This window comes from Thamnophis elegans, chromosome 2 (assembly GCF_009769535.1).
Source record: "Thamnophis elegans isolate rThaEle1 chromosome 2, rThaEle1.pri, whole genome shotgun sequence".
NCBI lineage: Eukaryota > Metazoa > Chordata > Lepidosauria > Squamata > Colubridae > Thamnophis > Thamnophis elegans.
In genome coordinates, this window is record NC_045542.1 from 159,419,594 (window position 1) to 159,442,245 (window position 22,652).

Sequence of the window (22,652 nt, forward strand, 5' to 3'; positions counted from 1 at the left end):
CCAGCTGTCCCAAGTCAGCCACACCCAGTGAGTGGTATTGAACCAACTATGGCCACCTGGCCACACTTACCCGGCCTCTGTGAGTTGTCATAATCTTACATGCAACTGGCCTTTTGAGGTCAATGCTGATGCGGCCCTCAATAAAATTGAGTTTGACACCCCTGCTTTGCATCATCCCCCTGAACATTGATTGTATCATGTATGGAAAAAGCTTCATTCCTCTCACAAAATAAACCAGAATGAAGGGAAGAATTGCTCTCACAAAATAAGCCGGAATGAGGGGAAGCCCATTAAATGTATATTCAAAAATCATTTTTCAAGTAATTTTTGCCTATCATATGATAAAGTTTAGGAAAAAATCTAAATGTGAATTAAATTTAATTAAATATCCACTAGTATGGTTATTTATGAGACATTATTAAATTTCATTTTGTTCTATCTAAAAATTAAAAATACATGAAACTTATGGAAAGATTTGTGGGAGGCAATTTTCAATCTTCCCAAGATCACAGGTGGTTCTTAGAGGAAAATCTTTAAACTGATACTTGCTGGAGATGCCACGTCCTTTCTAGATAGACAATGTCAAAGGGAATATTTCCTTAATCTAGCCTAATGCCCATCGTCCCAGACACGCATGGAACATGACGTCCTGCGCCCTTGCAGGGGCTTCTGGCAACGCGCATAGGAACCTCTAGGGGGCTCCCTGAAAGAACCGGGCAGCTCCTTCCCGCCTTAAAAGAGAACTGAGCATGCGCGGTCTCTTTCCCAAGTCAAGGGATGATTGCTTCCGAGGCATTTTCCAGCAAAGGTTTGAAAGGTTGTCCGCTCTTTCTACGGTGTCCGAGTCTGCTCCTGCCCCCCCCCCCCGTTCGCTATGAGTCTTTGGGTGAGTCTTTCTAGCAAAGGAAGGGGCTGCAGGGAGGTTTTCATGGTTCGAGATCCAGATGTGATTCGGGGTTCAGTGATGGGGCTTTTCTCCCGCGCTGGAGGCTCACATTGGAGACATGCAAAAGTTCATCGGATTTGGAGATATGGGAAGGGGGGGGGGAAGCCCTTGATTCCATGTTCCCCTGTCGTCCCTGTGCATGCGCGGGCCAGGCAGGAAGAAAGCAAAGCTTCGGATCCTCCCAGTTGGCGCTTGAGAAAAAAAAACAGCGTCAGAAAGGAGGGAGCCATTTCAATGGGAAAACCTCTCCCTGGGAGAAGAGGAGAGGTCGTCTTTGCAAAACAGAGATTTGTGCCTCCAAGTCAGCCCTGATTCCTGGGCAGTTTCCTACTTTCCCGCCTTTCCCCGCCAGAAAGTAAAGAAGGAAGATGCCTCATTGCCACTACGTCCCCGATTAGGCCAATGTTTTTGTCAATACTGGCCTTTGTAAATCCTGGGTGTTGCAATCCATTGTTTATTTATTTACTGATGAAGTGGATTTAGAGAGCCCCTCGTGTCACTTGCTACTTGTGACCTGGGGCTGTTATGTTATGGATTGTGCAAATGTTGTTCTTAATTGTGCAGCCATAGAAATGATATTAAACTGTCTATTAAATTAAATAAAATTATAGTTAGACATAAAGAGCTATTTGGTTCAGTGATGAAAACACTAGGTTGGAACCAATAGATTAAATTCTAGTAGTCCAACCTTTGGCATGAAAGCCTTGAGCCTATCCCAACTCTCAGCTCAATCTACCTCACAGGGCTGTTGGGGGGGAGGGGAATAGTAAGAAGGAGCATTGTGTATAATTTCTGTCTAGAGTAAATAACAACAACAACAATTTGGAACACAACACGCCAGATATCACAGTTGTCAAAAACAGAAAGGTACAATTTATTGATATTGCTGTACCAGGAGATGCCTGAGTCAAAGAAAAAGAACTAGGAAAAAATCATGAAATATTGCGACCTGGCCATCGAAACCACAGCTCTGAATGAAACATTCATTGTAATTGGGTTACTTGGTACCATGTTCAGGGATTTTATGCAACACATAAAGAAATAGCAGCTTTCTGCAATAACACCAGTGGAACTGCAAAAAACTGCACTACTTGAAACATCATACATTTAAAGAAGATCCTTGGTTGATACCTAGGATGCTGGTACCATATAAACCATTAATACCATCAATGGTATTTGTGACAAATCTTTAAATGTTCACTTGATTTTCATGTTTAATGAATAAAAGAAAATAATAATAATAATAATTTGGAACACAAAATGCCAGACATCAAAGTTGTCAAAAACTGAAACATACATACTGAAACATACAAACATACAATTTATTGACATCGCTGTACCAGGAGATGCCAGAGTTGAAGAAAAAGAACTGGAAATCACGAAATATCGTGACCTGGCCATCAAAACTACACGATTATGGATGAAACATGTAACAGTGATACCCATTGTCATTGGGGCACTTGGCACCATGTCCAAGAATTTTATAAGATGCATCAACAAATTGCAGCTTCCTGCAAAAAACTCTGCTACTCGGAACATCATATATTTTAAGAAGGTTCTTGGTTGATACCTAGGATGCTGGCAGCAACCCATATCAACCATTAGCACAGTCAGTGGTATTTGTGATGCTTTTTTGAATGTTCAGTGGACTGACTTATGTTCAGTATATAATAATAATATAATGAAGACATTTAAAAATTAAATTTTAATAATTTTCCCTTTATGTATAGAGATAAAGTTAGTTAATAACATCCCCCCCCCCGACATTGGTAGGTTCATTGAAATTTCTTTTTTTGATTATTCCTTCTCACTTCACTTCCCTCTCTTGATAAGGATGCTACATAGTTCAATTAATCATCCTAGTAAATACCCTAAATTATTTGTTTTCCATTTTAGGAATATAAGCTGGGAATACTTTATGGTTCTTCTGGAATCTTAAGTATCTTGTCTGCGAAGAGAGCTGAATGGCCTTGGAAAATTTCCCCAGACCTCTTGTGAACAGAAAGACCTGTGGAGATACTTGGGTACATTTTGGAGCTGTATTAGAGACCAGAAAAAAGATGGAGGGCCAACACCCAGCAGATGCAGAAATTGGAAAAGGACTTCCAGCTGCTCAGCCTTGGGGCTGTGGGAAGAATGGTGCAAGTCCTGGGCGGAAGAGCCAAGAAGAGGCATCCAATAGTTCAATGGTCCAGTGCTGTCACTTCAGGAAAGTGCGGTTTCAGAATGGGAGCCGTCCCCGAGATGTTTGCACTCAGCTTCACTATCTTTGTCGACAGTGGCTGCAACCAGAAAAATACACAAAGGCTCAGATGCTGGACCTGGTGCTCCTGGAACAATTGCTGGCTGTCCTTCCCCCAGAGATGTCAAAATGGGTGCGGGAGTGTGGAGCAGAGACCAGTTCCCAGGCGGTGTCCCTGGCCGAAGGCTTCTTGCTGACTCAGGAGGAGGAAAACATGCAAGAAGAGTTGCAGGTGGGATAATGGAATCATGGCAGCTCTAAAGAGGATCTCTCTGAATTTGTCAATTCCTTTCTGGCAGAATTGTCTGTGATTATTATCCTAAGGGCATTTTTGTGTTCTTCTAGAAGATGTATTTTGGGCAATTCTTCCCTTCTATTTCAGTAATGGACATTGGGGGCCTCTAGTTTGAAGGTGCAGTATGATAATTCATTTCTATCTCTGTGCTGTTCCTTTGTTTCTCCTATCACATCATGTCTAGAAATCTTCGGAGGCTTTAGCTGAGTATCCTAAGGGGAGGAAAGAGTCACTCAAATCTTCTCAAGAGCTTCTCTTCAGGGAGAACATCCAGAAAGATCAAAATCAAGATGCTACGCAAGGTAAAAAAAAGCTTGAGATTTTGAAGATGCGAGATTTCAACATTTAGCTGATTCTTTCGCTCCTCTTCATTGGAGTGTCTCTCTTTAACAAATCTGCTTCCAGTATTTTTCTCTTTCTCACAGAGAATAGAAAACTGTCCTTGGACTTTTTAAAGTCACCTCTTTATGCTGGAGCTGAAAGATTTGCTGAACCGCTTCTTCAGGTAAGGAGGAGAAAGACCGGAAAAGATCCATGAATCTTGGATGGATTTCATTTTGTTCTAGAGTTCAATGTATAAAATTGCTCCTTCTAAGCCATACAAATTTGACCTCAGGACACTGAACATTCACACTCAGCTTAATCTACCCTCTTCCTTCTGAGGGTATCCTTTGTGAGTGGCTTTCTCCACCCCTCCTGCTTCATCCTCAGGTTTCATTGACCAGACTGTTGTCAGCATCGGGGTTCTTCCTTCCGTCTTCCAGGGTTTTTCCCACACACCATTAGAAAGAAAATATTATCTTTGGGACAACCGTGACCTGGTATTGAGAATCTCCATAGACATAGACTATGCAATATAGTACTCTTACAACCACTTTCAACTCCTTCATGAAGGTCTGAAGTTGGGGTACATTTGTCCCTCAGTGGATAAAGTGAACCATTGGAAATCATGTCAGATGGGTTTTGGCAGTATTTTGCCCTGCCAATCCTAGGAAGAGTAGGAGTCACTGACAAGTAGTGGAATTAAGAACCAACTACCAACTGAGCAAGACTATTTTAGTTGGTTATATTGTAAGGCATTGCAAACACTTCCAGCTTGATCAAACATAATTTAGTTGTGCCGTCAGCTAAAAGAGGTGAGATCTTAATTCTGCAGAAGGTATCCATTTTGTTCACTGGATCTCTTTCCTAGAATCGGTGGAAGAAAATTATCCCATTATTCTTGAGATTCTCTGATAATAAGGAAACATGTTTCCTTGTTTAGGATGTTGTGTCTTTTGAGGAAGTGTCCGTGTATTTCTCCAAGGAGGAGTGGTCTCAACTGGATGCTGACCAAAAAGCACTGCATGGAGAAGTCATGCTGGAGAATTCCAGGAATCTGTTTTCTCTGGGTAAGAACCCTTTTCTGTGCTCAGAAATATAGAGAAGGGAGTTAAATGTTATTTCTGGGGGGAAAAATATTTTCTTACAGTGCATTCAGAAAGTATTCTGACCCCTTCATTATTTTCAATTTTGTTATGTTGCTACATCATTCTACAGTTGTTGAAATGAGTATTTTGTATTTTAGGAGCAGGAAACGTTTAAGAAAAAAAAGAATATACTTTATGTAAATGGTAGGCTATGCAGATTTCAAATTTTTCTGTGAATATATTTCCTTCTTCCATAAAACCAGTTTGGTCCAATGGTTAAGATACCAGACTAGAAACTGGGTGACTGTGAGTACTGGTTCTACAATAGGCATAAATGGTGACTTTGGGCCCAAACTCTCTCAGTCCATGTTAAAGGGTTGTTGTAGGGCCATGATGGCGAACCTATGATACGCGTGCCCAAAGTGGCACATAGAGCCATGTTGCCTGGCACGCCATTTGACCAATCATTTTATGGAAGAAGGAAATTTATTGAAAGAAAAATTGGAAAACATCATAACCTGGCTTTTTACATAAAGATTTTTAAAAAATGCTTTCTGCTCATAAAATACACTATACTCATTTCATAGAAGATATTAGCAAGAATCTGGGGAACAGGCTCCATGCAGGGATGTTGTGGCCTCTCTCAAGCCAGGTTCTGCCGACCACGATTCGGTATTCCCTCCTGGGTTCCTGATGGTCCTAAGCTGCTATAGCCAAGACCACATGAGTCCTGAGAGGGATGTTCCCTTCTTAGAGATGTGCCCATTTGTGTACCGAGTTTGTCTTTAATCTAAGTTAAGGGTGGGTACGGTGTCCAATACACTACAGAAGGTTGTGGGACCATGGAATTGTCCCAGGTCAAACATTAGTTCAGGGTTGTGATCCAATCCTATAGGAATGAAAATATACAATTTCTCTTTTTCTTTTCCAAGGCTTTAATGGGCAAGAGAATAAGAATTGCAAGCGGGAACGCCAATCGATCCATTCGAAATGGGGGGAAAGGAAATTTGAAGATCAGATGCAACCAAAGAATGATGAAACAAAGAAATCACAAAGTGGAATTAAAAATGGTTTTTCTAACCATACAGTGATCAATAATGGAGAAAGACCATATAAATCCATGGAGTGTGGAAAGAGGTTCAATAAATCCGATCATCTTTTTTCTCATAAAAAGACACATTCAGAAGAGAAACCAAATACTTGTATAGAGTGTGGAAAGACCTTCTCCTTTAATTCTTCTCTTATAAGACATCAAAGGAATCACAAAGGAGAAAGGCCTTATAAATGCATGAAGTGTGGAAAAACCTTTAATTGTAGCAGTAGTCTTAATTCCCACAATTTGATCCACACAGGAGAGAAGCCATATCAATGCATGGAATGTGGAAAGACCCTTACTTACAGCAGTAGTCTTTATTACCACATGAGGATCCACACAGGAGAAAGACCTTATAAATGCCTGGAGTGTGGAAAGACCTTTACTCGTAGTCATAATCTTAATTCCCACAAGATGATTCACACAGGAGAAGGACCTTACAAATGTTTGGAGTGTGGAAAGATCTTTACTCGTAGTTATGATTTTAATTCCCACATGAGGACCCACACAGGAGAAAGGCCTTATAAATGCATGGAGTGTGGAAAGACCTTTACTCGTAGTAATGATCTTAATTCCCACAAGAGGATCCACACAGAAGGACCTTATAAATGCATGGAGTGTGGAAAGACCTTTACTCGTATTTGTGATCTTAATTCTCACAAGAGGATCCCCACAGGAGAAGGACCTTATAAATGCATGGAGTGTGGAAAGTCTTTTACTCACAGTTATAATCTTAATTCCCACAAGAGAATGCACGCAGGAGAAGGACCTTATAAATGCATGGAGTGTGGAAAGACCTTTACTTGTGTTTATGATCTTAAATCCCACAAGGGGATCCACACAGGAGAAGGACCTTATAAATGCATGGAGTGTGGAAAGACCTTTACGCGTAGTTATGATCTTAATTCCCACAAGAGGATCCACACAGGAGAAGGATCTTATAAATGTGTGACATGTGGAGATAGCTTTAGAAGGAATTGTGATCTCACATCCCATAAAAGGATCCATATGGGAGAAAAATGGAGTGGAACTTTTTAAGGAGTAGCCTTTTACTCGCTATAGAGGCTTCCACACATTGGAAAAATCATATCAATAAATAAATTGTGGAAAGAGCTTCAAGGGTAATCCAGATAGTCCTTGGTGTATGACTGTATTTGAGCCCAAAATTTATGTTGCAAAGCGAAAGTTATTGTGCATTTTGCTCCGTTTTACGAGTTTTCTTGCCACTTTTTGCGAGTGAATCACTGTAGTTGTTAAGTTAGTAATACTGTTATGAAATAAATCAGGCTTCCCCATTGGATTTGCTTGTGAGAAGCTCACAAAAGATGATCAAATAATCCAAGAACACTGCAGCTGACATGAATTGGTTGCCAACATCTGAAGTTTGATCAGGTGATTGTTGAGATGCTTCAAAAATCATAAGTGTGAAAAATGGACGTCATGTTTTTCAGTGCTTCTATAACTTTGAATAATCACTATATGAACTATAGTAAATTGAGGACTACCTATAGTTGTCCAAAATATCACACAAGGATCATTTGAGTAATAATCCAAATAAACTGTAGCTCTTCTTAGACATGCATGCATAAATTGCGTTTCTAATGCAAACCAGAACAGTGTGGATCCCTAATCCTGCTTGTGGTTTTTGCTAAGTTTCAATAGACAAAGGACTTTTCTAAGTGCAGAAATATTCCGGTTTTTTTTTTCATTATATTGTTTCAAATATTCCAAAATACCAAACACAAGTATTACATTACTCTTCAATTATCTTAGGTTAAAAAGGGGAAAAAACCATAAGTTTGTTAGAGGTTATCAGATATCTCTTGATGTTGCCTGAATATTTCTGTTCTGATATTGGGCAAAGTATCTTGGCCTTTCCCTTTTTTGGGCTGTTCTACCTTTTCCATCTCTGCTTGTCTGAGAAAGAGTCCAGTGAGAGTTCTTATTCCTGCATCCAGAGTGATGGATGCTACCAATGTCTCATGGGTTCTTTTTAAACCAGGAGTTCCCAACCCAAAGGCTGTGGCCTGTTTGGAACTGGGCCACGGAAGCAGTGGGTGAGCTTGTGCGGAAGTTGCTCCACTTGTGCAAGTGGCAAGCGCTGGCACTGATATGGATACCTCTATTTTTGTGAGCGGCAGGTGCACAGGCCAGTTACTTCCACAAATGGAGCTGTGCATGCATGCGTCTTCCTGCTGCTTGCACAGAATCATCCTCTGTCTCTTCCTCCCACCTCGCTTTGCTACAAAGTCCAAAAGGTTAGGGACTGCTGTTTCAAATCATCAACCATACCCAGTTTGACTGAGTTGAGCTTAAAATATTTATGAGTAGCACTGGATTCTAGATGGTTTCTCCCAATACGGGTTGTGGAAATGTTTTACTTTGAAAAAATATAGAAGATACAAAATAAATATACAAACAATGAGTTCTTTTTATGTTTGTTTTTTATACTAAATCAGACATGTCAAACACAAGTCCCGTCAGTGAGAACCAGCCCGCGATCAGATTAGATATGGCTCATTGGGCCGCCCTAGAGACAGCAGTAGGCTGTCCCTCTCCACCTCATCCTACCTCACCCCACCCCACCTGGACACTACCCCTGGGTGTGTGCACAGGAGATGGTGAGCGTGCAAGGTCCGGAGAGGCAAGTGGGCCATGGAGGCGGCAGAGGCCCTGGGGGCGGACGCTGTGCTGCTGCTCTTGGCCATCATGGCCTACTTGCTGTCCCAGACTTGCAGCTGGTCCTGTGCCTCCAGGCACTGTCCTTTTCACCAGGCTGGCCCTGGCCCAACATGGGAAAGCTATGGCAACTGGAAGCTCTGCCACTCTTTTCCCTCTCCCCATGTCCCTTTCTGGGCACGGAAGAAAGGCAGAAGATAGGAATGAGGACGAGGAAGGGAGGCAGGAAGGTAGTAGATTGTAATGAAATGGAGGGTGGACCTGAGTGAACTGCCTTAGCAATTGTCCACCAGCAACCCTGCTAGTCTCGCCATCCCTTTTGTCCCCTCCTCCTGGCCTCTCCTTGTGGTCTCCCATCCGAACACTGACAATGCTTTGCTTACAAAGTCGGGTCGGCATGGAAAGGGAGTGGGCTTCCCTCTGACACACTTTGTTCTCACACACACATTATGAGCAACATGGCCAAGAAGAGTAAGTACAGCAGCTGCAATCACAAAGAGAAGATAAGGGTGGCTGAGCAACCCTTCAGAAGGTTGACCTGGGCTACAAGATCCCAGGCCTCCGGGCATCCCGTGCCTCTATCCAGGGATCCTCCATATGGCCTGAGAGGGATGGCGAGGCTCCTCTGATAGGCGAAGCTTTGGTGCTCGTCCCGGTCTCGTCTTCCTCTGCTGGAGACCTCTGGATATCTATTTCCAGCCTTATCTGACCCATAATAGGCAGTTGCTTATGGAAGTGTGGAGGAGAAAGTGTGCAGGAGGTAGTTTCCCCCATGTCCAGCTTTTGCCTTGACAGATCTCTGGAGAGGAGGAAGGGTGCCCTAACAAGCCAGCATCTTTACCACACCTAACTGGAAACAAGGATTTCCTTTCAGAAAGGGCTAGCCTCTTTCGTGCAGGACGGCTGGGGAGTGTTCCTAACCCTAACCCGCTCCAAAGATCTATAAAGGTAGAAGTTGGACTCTGCTCTCTGCAAACTTTAACCTCCACCCTTTCACTCTCAACAGTGTCGGCCATCTGTTGCTTTGTTGGGAGTAGGTATCGGACAGGGAAACAAACACCAATGATGTCTGAGATTGGGAGAAAAACGTCTCCATTGTCGTCCAGTGCACGCGCCCGTGCGCGCGCACACACACACACACATACACACACACGCCAATCCAAGCTTGGTGACTTTTATCAACATCTAAGCTTGCAAATTGCCAATCATGCTTGGGCTTGGATAAAAAGGTACCGAATTTTTCCCATCTTGAGTTGCCTAGTGCAACATATTCCATCCTGACCCAGCTGTCCCAAGGCAGCCACACCCAGTGAGTGGTATTGAACCAACTATGGCCACCTCGCCACACTCACCCGGCCTCTGTGAATTGTCATAGTCTTACATGCAACTGGCCTTTTGAGGTCAATGCTGATGCGGCCCTCAATAAAATTGAGTTTGACACCCCTGCTTTGCATCATCCCCCTGAACATTGATTGTATCATGTATGGAAAAAGCTTCATTCCTCTCACAAAATAAACCAGAATGAAGGGAAGAATTTCTCTCACAAAATAAGCCGGAATGAGGGGAAGCCCATTAAATGTATATTCAAAAATCATTTTTCAAGTACTTTTTGCCTATCATATGATAAGGTTTAGGAAAAAATCTAAATGTGAATTAAATTTAATTAAATATTCACTGGTATGGTGATTTATGAGGCATTATTAAATTTCATTTTGTTCTATCTAAAAATTAAAAATACATGAAACTTATGGAAAGATTTGTGGGAAGCAATTCTCAATCTTCCCAAGATGACAGATGGTTCTTAGACGTTAAAAAGAGGAAAAATTTTAAACTGATACTTGCTGGAGATGCCACGTCCTTTCTAGATAGACAATGTCAAAGGGAATATTTCCTTAATCTAGCCTAATGCCCATCGTCCCAGACACGCATGGAACATGACGTCCTGCGCCCTTGCAGGGGCTTCTGGCAACGCGCATAGGATCCTCTAGGGGGCTCCCTGGAAGAACCGGGCAGCTCCTTCCCCCCTTAAAAGAGAACTGAGCATGCGCGATCTCTTTCCCAAGTCAAGGGATGATTGCTTCCGAGGCATTTTCCAGCAAAGGTTTGAAAGGTTGTCCGCTCTTTCTACGGTGTTCGAGTCTGCTCCTGCCCCCCCCCCCCGTTCGCTATGAGTCTTTGGGTGAGTCTTTCTAGCAAAGGAAGGGGCTGCAGGGAGGTTTTCATGGTTCGAGATCCAGATGTGATTCGGGGTTCAGTGATGGGGCTTTTCTCCCGCGCTGGAGGCTCACATTGGAGACATGCAAAAGTTCATCGGATTTGGAGATATGGGAAGGGGGGGGAGCCCCTGATTCCATGTTCCCCTGTCGTCCCTGTGCATGCGCGGGCCAGGCAGGAAGAAAGCAAAGCTTCGGATCCTCCCAGTTGGAGCTAGAGAGAGAAAAAAAACAGCGTCAATTTATTGACATCGCTGTACCAGGAGATGCCAGAGTTGAAGAAAAAGAACTGGAAATCACGAAATATCGTGACCTGGCCATCACAACTACACGATTATGGATGAAACATGTAACAGTGATACCCATTGTCATTGGAGCACTTGGCACCATGTCCAAGAATTTTATAAGATGCATCAACAAATTGCAGCTTCCTGCAAAAAACTCTGCTACTCGGAACATCATATGTTTTAAGAAGGTTCTTGGTTGATACCTAGGATGCTGGCAGCAATCCATATCAACCATTAGCACAGTCAGTGGTATTTGTGATGCTTTTTTGAATGTTTAGGAGACTGACTCATGTTCAATGAATAAAGTATATGATAATAATATAATGAAGACATTTAAAAATTAAATTTTAATAATTTTCCCTTTATATAGAGAGATAAAGTTAATTTATAACACACACACCCCTGACATTGGTAGGTTCATTGAAATTTCTTTTTTTGATTATTCCTTCTCGCTTCCCTTCCCTCTCTTGATAAGGATGCTACGTAGTTCAATTATTCACCCTAGTAAATACCCTAAATTATTTGATTTCCATTTCAGGAATATAAGCTGGGAATACTTTATGGTTCTTCTGGAATCTTAAGTATCTTGTCTGGGAAGAGAGCTGAATGGTCTTGGAAAATTTCCCCAGACCTCTTGTGAACAGAAAGACCTGTGGAGATCCTTGGGTCCATTTTGGAGCTGCATTAGAGACCAGAGAGAAGATGGAGGGCCAACACCCAGCAGATGCAGAAATTGGAAAAGGCCCTCCAGTTGCTCAGCCTTGGGGCTGTGGGAAGAATGGGGCAAGTCTTGGGCGGAAGAGCCAAGAAGAGGCATCCAATAGTTCAGAGGTCCAGTGCTGTCACTTCAGGAGAGTGCGGTTTCAGAATGGGAGCCGTCCCCGAGATGTTTGCACTCAGCTTCACTATCTTTGTCGCCAGTGGCTGCAACCAGAAAAATACACAAAGGCTCAGATGCTGGACCTGGTGCTCCTGGAACAATTGCTGGCTGTCCTTCCCCCAGAGATGTCAAAATGGGTGCGGGAGTGTGGAGCAGAGACCAGTTCTCAGGCGGTGTCCCTGGCCGAAGGCTTCTTGCTGACTCAGGAGGAGGAAAACATGCAAGAAGAGTTGCAGGTGGGATAATGGAATCATGGCAGCTCTAAAGAGGATCTCTCTGAATTTGTCAATTCCTTTCTGGCAGAATTGTCCGTGATTATTATCCTAAGGGCATTTTTGTGTTCTTCTAGAAGATGTATTTTGGGCAATTCTTCCCTTCTGTTTCAGTAATGGACATTGGGGGCCTCTAGTTTGAAGGTGCAGTATGATAATTCATTTCTATCTCTGTGCTGTTCCTTTGTTTCTCCTATCACATCATGTCTAGAAATCTTCAGAAACTTTAGCTGAGTATCCTAAGGGGAGGAAAGAGTCATTCAAATCTTCTCAAGAGCTTCTCTTCAGGGAGAACATCCAGAAAGATCAAAATCAAGATGCTACGCAAGGTAAAAAAAGTTTGAGATTTTGATGATGCGAGATTTCAACATTTAGCTGATTCTTTCGCTCCTCTTCATTGGAGTTTCTCTCTTTAACAAATCTGCTTCCAGTATTTTTCTCTTTCTCACAGAGAATAGAAAACTCTCCTTGGACTTTTTAGAATCACCTCTTTATGCTGGAGCTGAAAGATTTGCTGAACCGCTTCTTCAGGTAAGGAGGAGAAAGACCGGAAAAGATCCATGAATCTTGGATGGATTTCATTTTGTTCTAGAGTTCAATGTATAAAATTGCTCCTTCTAAGCAATACAAATTTGACCTCAGGACACTGAACATTCACACTCAGCTTAATCTGCCCTCTTCCTTCTGAGGGTATCCTTTGTGAGTGGCTTTCTCCACCCCTACTGCTTTACCATCAGGTTTCATTGACCAGACTGTTGTCAGCATCGGGGTTCTTCCTTCCGTGTTCCAGGGTTTTTTTCACACACCATTAGAAAGAAAATATTGTCTTTGGGACAACCGTGACCTGATATTGAGAATCTCTATAGACATATACTACGTAATATAGTACTCTTACAACCACTTTCAACTTCTTCATGAAGATCTGGAGTTGGGGTACATTTGTCCCTCAGTGGATAAAGTGAACCATTGGAAATCATGTCAGATGGGTTTTGCCAGTATTTTGCCCTGCCAATCCTAGGAAGAGTGGGAGTCACTGACAAGTAGTGGAATTAAGAACCAACTACCAACTGAGCAAGACTACTTTAGTTGGTTATATTGTAAGGCATTGCAAACACTTCCAGCTTGATCAGACATAATTTAGTTGTGCCGTCAGCTAAAAGAGGTGAGATCTTAATTCTGCAGAAGGTATCCATTTTGTTCACTGGATCTCTTTCCTAGAATTGGTGGAAGAAAATTATCCCATTATTCTTGGGATTCTCTGATAATAAGGAAACATGTTTCCTTGTTTAGGATGTTGTGTCTTTTGAGGAAGTGTCCGTGTATTTCTCCAAGGAGGAGTGGTCTCAACTGGATGCTGACCAAAAAGCACTGCATGGAGAAGTCATGCTGGAGAATTCCAGGAATCTGTTTTCTCTGGGTAAGAACCCCTTTTCTGTGCTCAGAAATATAGAGAAGGGAGTTAAATGTTATTTCTGGGGGGAAAAATATTTATTTACAGTGCATTCAGAAAGTATTCTGACCCCTTCATTATTTTCAATTTTGTTATGTTGCTACATCATTCTACAGTTGTTGCAATGAGTATTTTGTATTTTAGGAGCAGGAAACGTTTAAGAAAAAAAAGAATATACTTTATGTAAATGGTAGGCTATTCAGATTTCAAATTTTTCTGTGAATATATTTCCTTCTTCCATAAAATCAGTTTGGTCCAATGGTTAAGATACCAGGCTAGAAACTGGGTGACTGTGAGTACTGGTTCTACAATAGGAATAAATGGTGACTTTGGGCCAAAACTCTCTCAGTCCATGTTAAAGGGTTTTTGTAGGGCCATGATGGCGAACCTATGATACACGTGCCGAAAGTGGCACATAGAGCCGTGTCGCCTGGCATGCCATTTGACCAAACTGATTTTATGGAAGAAGGAAATTTATTGAAAGAAAAATTGGAAAACATCATAACCTGGCTTTTTACATAAAGATTTTTTAAAAATGCTTTCTGCTCATAAAATACACTGTACTCATTTCATAGAAGATATTAGCAAGAATCTGGGGAACAGGCTCCATGCAGGGATGGTGTGGCCTCTCTCAAGCCAGGTTCTGCTGACCACGATTCGGTATTCCCTCCTGGGTTCCTGATGGTCCTAAGCTGCTATAGCCAAGACCACATGAGTCCTGAGAGGGATGTTCCCTTCTTAGAGATGTGCCCATTTGTGTACCGAGTTTGCCTTTAATCTAAGTTGAGGGTGGGTATGGTGTCCAATACACTACCGAAGATTGTGGCACCATGGAATTGTCCCAGGTCAAACATTAGTTCAGGGTTGTGATCCAATCCTATAGAAACAAAAATATACAGTTTTCCTTTTTCTTTTCCAAGGCTTTAATGGGCAAGAGAATGAGAGTTGCAAGCGGAAACACCAATCGATCCATTCAAAAGTGGGGGAAAGGAAATTTGAAGATCAGATGCAACCAAAGAATGATGAAACAAAGAAATCACAAAGTGGAATTAAAAATGTTTTTTCTCGGGTCCATTGGCTTCCTAACCAGACAGTTATCAATAATGGAGAAAGACCATATACATCCATGGAGTGTGGAAAGAGGTTCAATAAATCTGATCATCTCTTTTCTCATAAAAAGACACATTCAGAAGAGAAACCAAATACCTGCATGGAGCAGGGAAAGGCCACCTCCTTTAATTATTCCGTTATAACACATCAAAGGAATCACAAAGAAAGACCTTATAAATGCATGAAGTGTGGAAAAACCTTTAATTGTAGCAGTAGTCTTAATTCCCACAATTTGATCCACACAGGAGAAAAGCCATATCAATGCATGGAATGTGGAAAGGGTTTTAGGAAGAGTGGTAATCTTAATACTCACAAGAGAATTCACACAGGAGAGAAACCGCATCAATGCATGGAATGTGGAAAGACCTTTACTTACATGAATAGTCTTTATTACCACATGAGGATCCACACAGGAGAAAGACCTTATAAATGTATGGTGTGTGGAAAGACCTTTACTCATAGTAATGATCTTAATTCCCACAAGAGGATCCACAAAGAAGGACCTTATAAATGCATGGAGTGTGGAAAGACCTTTACTGGTATTTGTGATCTTAATTCTCACAAGATGATCCATACAGAAGAAGGACCTTATAAATGTGTGACATGTGGGGATAGCTTTAGAAGGAGTTGTGAGATCATATCGCATAAAAAGATCCATATGGGAGAAAAATGGAGTTGAACTTTTTAAGGAGTAGCGCTTTTACCTGCTCTAGAGGCTTCCGCACATGGGAAGAGCCATATCAATAAAGAAATTGTGGAAAGAGCTTCAAGGGAAATCCAGATAGTCCTTGATGTATGACTGTATTTGAGCCCAAAATTTGTGTTGCTAAGCAAAACATTAAGTGCATTTTACCCCATTTTACGAGTTTTCTTGCTACTTTTTTTGAGTGAATCACTGTAGTTGTTAAGTTATGAAATGAATCAGGCTTCCCCATTGGATTTGCTTGTCAGAAGCTCACAAAAGATGATCAAATGATCCAGGAACACTGCAGCTGACATGAATCGGTTGCCAATATCTGAAGTTTGATCAGGTGATTGTTGAGATGCTTCCACAGTCATAAGTGTGAAAAATGGACATGTCATGGTTTTCAGTGCTTCTATAACTTTGAATAATCACTATATGAACTGTAGTAAATTGAGGACTACCTATAGTTGTCCAATATATTATACAGGGATCATTTGAGTAATAATCCAAATAAACTGTAGCTCTTCTTAGACATGCATGCATAAATTGTGTTTCTAGTGCAAACCAGAACAGTGTGGATCCCTAATCCTGCTTGTGGTTTTTGCTAAGTTTCAAAAGACAAAGGACTTTTCTATGTGCAGAAATATTCTGTGGTTTTTTTTCATTGTTTCAAATATTCCAAAATACCAAGCATAATTATCACATTACTCTTCAATTATCTTAGATTAAAAAGAGAAAAAAAACATAACTTTGTTAGAGGTTATCAGATGTCTCTTGATGTTGCCTGAATATTTCTGTTCTGATATTGGGCAATGTATCTGGGCCTTTCCCTTTTTTGAGGTGTTCTACCTTTTCCATCTCTGCTTGTCTGAGAAAGAGTCCAGTGAGAGTTCTTATTTCCGCATCCAGAATGATGGATGCTACCAATGTCTCATGGGTTCTTTTTAAACCAGGAGTTCCCAACCCAAAGGCTGTGGCCTGTTTGGAACTGGGCCACGGAAGCAGTGGGTGAGCTTGTGCGGAAGTTGCTCCACTTGTGCAAGTGGCAAGCACTGGCACTGATATGGAAACCTCTATTTTTGTGAGCGACAGGTGCACAGGCCAGCTACTTCCACAGATGGAGCTGTGCATGCATGCGTCTTCCTGCTGCTTGCACAGAACCATCCTCTGTCTCTCCCTCCCACCTCGCTTTGCTACAAAGTCCAAAAGGGTAGGGACTGCTGTTTCAAATCATCAACCATACCCAGTTTGACTGAGTTGAGCTCAAAATATTTATGAGTAGCACTGGATTCTAGATGGTTTCTCCCAATACGGGTGGTGGAGATGTTTTACTTTGAAAAAATATAGAAGATACAAACGAGAAATATACAAACAATGAATTCTTTTTATGTTTGTTTTTTATACTAAATCAGACATGTCAAACACAAGTCCCGTCAGTGAGAACCAGCCCGTGATCAGATTAGATGTGGTCCATAGGGCTGCCCTAGAAACAGCAGAGGGCTGTCCCTCACCACCTCAGCCCACCCTACCCCACCCCACCTGGACACTACGCCTGGGTGTGTGCACAGGAGATGGTGAGCAAAGCAAGGTCCGGAAAGTCGAGTAGACGGCAGAGGTCGTGGGGGCGGACGCTGCACTGGTGCTCTCAACCATCATGGCTCACTTGCCGGCCCGGCCTTGCAGCTGGTCCTGGCCTCCAGCACTGTCCTTTTCACTGGGCTGGCCCTGGCCCCACATGGGAAAGCTATGGCAACTGGCAGCTCTGCCACTCTTCCCTCTCCCCACGTCCCTTCCTGGGCATGGAGGAAAGGAAGAAGGGAAGGAAGGAGAGAGGAATGAGGACGAGGGAGGGAGGGAGGTATAGATTGTAATGAGATGGCGGGTGGACTTGAGTGAACTGCCTTGGCAATTATCCACCAGCAACCCTGCTAGTCTTGCCATCCCCTTTGTCCCCTCCTCCTGGCCTCTCCTTGTGGTCTCCCATCCGAACACTGACAATGCTTTGCTTACAAAGTTGGGTCTGCATGGAAAGGGAGTGGGCCTCTCTCTGGCACACTTTGTTCTCACACACCCATTATGAGCAACATGGCCAAGAAGAGTAAGCACAGCAGCTGCAATCACAAAGAGAAGATAAAGGCGGCTGAGCAACCCTTCAGGAAGGGTTGACCTGGGCTGCAAGATCCCAGGCCTCTGGGCATCCCGTGCCTCTATCCAGGGATCCTCCATATGGCCTGAGAGGGATAGCGAGGCTCCTTTGATAGGCGAACCTTTGGTGCTTGTCCCGGTCTCGCCTTCCTCTGCTGGAGACCTCTGTATACCTATTTCCAGCCTTGTCTAGCCCATAATAGGCAGTTGCTTATGGAAGTGTGGAGGAGAAAGTTTACAGGAAGTAGTTTCCCCCATGTCCAGCTTTTGCCTTGACAGATCTCTGCAGAGGAGGAAGGGTGCCCTAACAAGCCAGCATCTTTACCACACATAACTGGAAACAAGGATTTCCTTTTAGAAAGGGCTAGCCTCTTTCGTGCAGGACGGAGTGTTCCTAACCCTAACTGTCTCCAAAGATCTATCAAGGTAGAAGTTGGTCTCTGCTCCCTGTAAACTTTAACCTCCATCCTTTCACACTCAACAGTGTTGGCCCTCCCTCTGTTGCTTTGTTGGGAGTAGGTAACTGACAGGGAAACAAACACCAACAATGTCTGAAATTGGGAGAAGAACGTCTCCTTTGTTGTCCTGTGCACACACACACATACATACTCCAATCCAAGCTTGGTGAATTTTATCAACATCTAAGGTTGCAAATTGCCAATCATGCCTGTGCTTGGAAAAAAAAGCACTGAATTTTCCCCATCTTGAGTTGCCTAGTGCAACATATTCCATCCTGACCCAGCTGTCCCAAGTCAGCCACACCCAGTGAGTGGTATCAACCAACCATGGCCACCTGGCCACACTCACCCGGCCTCTGTGAGTTGTCATAGTCTTACATGCAACTGGCCTTTTGAGCGTAACCATAATGCTAATGTGGCTCTCAATAAAATTGAGTTTGACACCTCTGCTTTGCATCATCCCCCTGAACATTAATTGTATCGTGTATGGAAAAAGCTTCATTCCTCTACCAAAATAAGCCAGAATGATGGGAAGCCCATTAAATGCATATTCAAAAATTATATTTCAAGTACTTTTTGCCTATCATATGATAAAGTTTAGGAAAAAATCTAAATGTGAATTAAATTTAATTAAATATCCACTGGTATGGTTATTTATGAGACATTATTAAATTTCATTTTGTTCTAACTAAAAATTAAAAATACATGAAACTTACCGTAAGATTTGTGGGAGGCAATAGTTTAGGCTTTCAGAGGACCTGACTTCTTTGAAAATATTTCTTCAAATATTGTTAATTGATGTTTTTGCACCAAACAGGTGAAAATGCACTGATTATGGTTTCCCCAAAATTATGTCATTTTTGTCATAATGGAAATACTGTTCAGTGATGGTTCTAGATTAAACAGGTGAAAGGGCAGTGATTTAGGTTTTGTAATCATGTCATTTTTTTCATAATGGAAAAGTGACAAAGTTAGACAGGTTGGACTTAGAAGGAGCCTTGATATGTAGAGAAATGGGACTGAAAGAACGGGGTGAGAATGAGAAGTTAAGGCCGTTCTTTTAAAATTGCTTCTTAACCACAATTTCCCCTCTATCCTTTCTTTCATTAATTGTAGCTAAATCTATTTTTTCTTGCATTATCCACCTCCAAATCCAGATTAATCTTTTCAAACCATTAAAATCTTCATTACTTTTTACTAGAAAAAAAATTCTTTTTCTCCAAAGCTCTTAAGGTTCCTACTCAAATTTCCTGAGGCGTATTTCCTACTCATCACCAAAATAAAACTATTCATGTCTTTTTTTTTTTGCCTCATAGTATTTGAGATTTATATTTATTTTTCAGTATTTGCCTTCTTTCATTTTGGGATTCCACTATTTCTCCAGTCATATATGAGACTTTATTCTCCCAATCATCATTTCTCCCTCATGGCGGCTTGTTTTGAGGTAAAAAATTTAAAGGTCTACATTTTGGTTCTTTTCTTTTGATGCTTCTTTTTCATCAGGATCTATTTTTCAGGATTATTCGCATTATTACAGACTGCCTCTAGTGTTTCCAGGCCCCCTTGGATGCCCAAAAGCATGAATTTGAAAAGGCAGCTTAATAATTGAGCTCATTAAAGAAAAATCAATACAAATCTTAATTTTCCTCAACCTGTCGCTTTCCTCCCTGTGTCTCTGCCAGCCCCCTGATCTCTCCTCGCTTCAAGGCTGAGTTTGCCATCAGCCACAAGAAACAGGCTGGGTTTAATAGAGAGACTTTCGTTCCTTATCTTTTGACCGCCCTGCCATTTCTGACAGGATTTTGCTCGTTTTTGATGTCTTCACAAGATCACAGGTGGTTCTTAGACGTTAAAAAGAGGAAAATCTTTAAACTGATGCTTTGCTGGAGATGCCACGTCCTTCCTAGATAGACAGTGTCAGAGGGAATCTTTCCTTAATCTAACCTAATGCCTATCATCCCAGAGACGCATGGAACATGACGTCCTGCGCCCTTGCTGGGTCTTCTCGTAATGCGCATAGGATCCTCTAGGGGGCTCCCTGGAAGAACTGGGCAGCTCCTTCCCGCGCCCCCGCGTTAGAAGAGAACTGAGCATGCGTCGGCCTCTTTCCCAAGTCAAGTGTTTCTTGCTTCCCGAGACGTTTTCCAGCAAAGGTTTGAAAGATTGTCCGCTCTTTCTACGGTGTCCGAGTCTGCTCCTGCCCACCCCTCCTTCGCTGTTAGTCTTTGGGTGAGTTTTTCTAGCAAAAGAAGAGGCTGCAGGGAGGTTTTCATGGTTCGAGATCCAGACGTGATTCGGGGTTCAGTGATGGGGCTTTTCTCCCGCGCTGGAGGCTCACATTGGAGACATGCAAAAGTTCATCGGAAGGGGGGGGGGGAGCCCCTGATTCCATGTTCCCCTGCCGTCTCTGTGCTTGCGCGGGCCAGGCAGGAAGAAAGCAAAGCTTCGGATCCTCCCAGTTGGCGCTAGAGAAAAAAAAAAACAGAAAGGAGCTCTGAATGAAACATAACAGTGATACCCATTGTAATTGGTTACTTGGTACCATGTTCAGGGATTTTATACAACACATAAAGAAATTGCAGCTTCCTGCAATAACACCCGTGGAACTGCAAAAAACTGCACTACTTGAAACATCATACATTTAAAGAAGATCCTTGGTTGATACCTAGGATGCTGGCAGCAACCCATATCAACCATTAATACCATCAGTGGTATTTGTGACACATCTTTGAATGTTCACTTGATTGAGTTTCATGTTTAATGAATAAAATAAATAATAATAATAATAACTGGAACACAAAACGCCAGACATCACAGTTGTCAAAAACTGAAACATATAATTTATTGACATTGCTGTTCCAGGAGATGCCAGAGTCAAAGAAAAAGAACTGGAAATCACGAAAAATCGCGACCTGGCCATCAAAACTACACGATTATGGATGAAACATGTAACAGTGATACCCATTGTCATTGGAGCACTTGGCACCATGTCCAAGAATTTTATAAGATGCATCAACAAATTGCAGCTTCCTGCAAAAAACTCTGCTACTCGGAACATCATATGTTTTAAGAAGGTTCTTGGTTGATACCTAGGATGCTGGCAGCAACCCATATCAACCATTAATACCATCAGTGGTATTTGTGACACATCTTTGAATGTTCACTTGATTGAGTTTCATGTTTAATGAATAAAATAAATAATAATAATAATAACTGGAACACAAAACGCCAGACATCACAGTTGTCAAAAACTGAAACATATAATTTATTGACATTGCTGTTCCAGGAGATGCCAGAGTCAAAGAAAAAGAACTGGAAATCACGAAAAATCGCGACCTGGCCATCAAAACTACACGATTATGGATGAAACATGTAACAGTGATACCCATTGTCATTGGGGTACTTGGCACCGTGTCCAAGGATTTTATAAGATGCATCAACAAATTGCAGCTTCCTGCAAAAAAACTGTGCTACTTGGAACATCATATATTTTAAGAAGGTTCTTGGTTGATACCTAGGATGCTGGCAGCAACCCATATTAACCATTAGCACCAGTCAGTGGTATTTGTGATGCTTTTTTGAATGTACAGTGGACTGACTTTCATGTGCAATGAATAAAGTATATAAAAATAATATAATGAAGACATTTAAAAAATAAATTTTAATAATTTCCTTTTTATGTATAGAGATAAAGTTAATTAATAACACCCCCCCCGACATTGGTAGGTTCATTGAAATTTCTTTTTTTGATTATTCCTTCTCACTTCACTTCCCTCTCTTGATAAGGATGCTACATAGTTCAATTAATCATCCTAGTAAATACCCTAAATTATTTCTTTTCCATTTCAGGAATATAAGATGAAAATACTTTATGGTTCATCTGGAATACTTTATGGTATCTTGTCTGGGAAGAGAGCTGAATGGCCTTGGAAAATTTGCCCAGATCTCTTGTGAATAGAAAGACCTTGGGTACATTTTGGATGCTACATTAGAGACCAGAGAGAAGATGGAGGGACAACACCCAGCAGATGCAGAAATTAAATGCCCTCCAGCTGCTCAGTCTTGGGGCTGTGGGAAGAATGGGGCAAGTCCTGGGCAGAAGAGCCAAGAAGAGGCACCCAATAGTTCAGAGGTCCAGTGCTGTCACTTCAGGAGAGTGCGGTTTCAGAATGAGAGCCGTCCCCGAGATGTTTGCACTCAGCTTCACTACCTTTGTCGCCAGTGGCTGCAACCAGAAAAACATACAAAGGCTCAGATGCTGGACCTGGTGCTCCTGGAACAATTGCTGGCTGTTCTTCCCCCAGAGATGTCAAAATGGGTGCGGGAGTGTGGAGCAGAGACCAGTTCCCAGGCGGTGTCCCTGGCCGAAGGCTTCTTGCTGACTCAGGAGGAGGAAAACATGCAAGAAGAGTTGCAGGTGGGATAATGGAATCATGGCAGCTCTAAAGAGGATCTCTCTGAATTTGTCAATTCCTTTCTGGCAGAATT

At 42.2% G+C, this 22,652-nt stretch overlaps 2 protein-coding genes and 1 pseudogene across 3 annotated transcripts; all 3 read left to right on the top strand.

Moving 5' to 3' along the window:
* Window positions 1-743: 743 nt before the first annotated feature.
* Window positions 744-7,639, top strand: LOC116503605 (zinc finger protein 436-like). Its single transcript, XM_032210132.1, has 6 exons — window positions 744-886; window positions 2,843-3,420; window positions 3,668-3,785; window positions 3,909-3,988; window positions 4,748-4,874; window positions 5,825-7,639. Exons 2-6 carry the CDS (start codon window positions 2,911-2,913, stop codon window positions 7,021-7,023), a joined length of 2,034 nt encoding a protein of 677 aa, XP_032066023.1. The 5' UTR covers window positions 744-886; window positions 2,843-2,910; the 3' UTR covers window positions 7,024-7,639.
* A 3,086-nt stretch (window positions 7,640-10,725) lies between these two features.
* On the top strand, window positions 10,726-15,886 carry LOC116503606 (zinc finger protein 3-like). 2 transcript variants are annotated; one of them, XM_032210134.1, is made up of 6 exons: window positions 10,726-10,774; window positions 11,703-12,280; window positions 12,528-12,645; window positions 12,768-12,847; window positions 13,607-13,733; window positions 14,687-15,886. In XM_032210134.1, exons 2-6 carry the CDS (start codon window positions 11,771-11,773, stop codon window positions 15,553-15,555), a joined length of 1,704 nt encoding a protein of 567 aa, XP_032066025.1. In that variant the 5' UTR covers window positions 10,726-10,774; window positions 11,703-11,770; the 3' UTR covers window positions 15,556-15,886. The 2 variants fall into 2 exon arrangements, with proteins under 2 accessions (XP_032066025.1, XP_032066024.1); XM_032210133.1 differs by having other exon boundaries at window positions 10,761-10,843.
* Window positions 15,887-19,527: 3,641 nt separating this feature from the next.
* The window catches only part of LOC116503602, a 359,386-nt pseudogene continuing 356,261 nt past the window's right edge, over window positions 19,528-22,652 (top strand).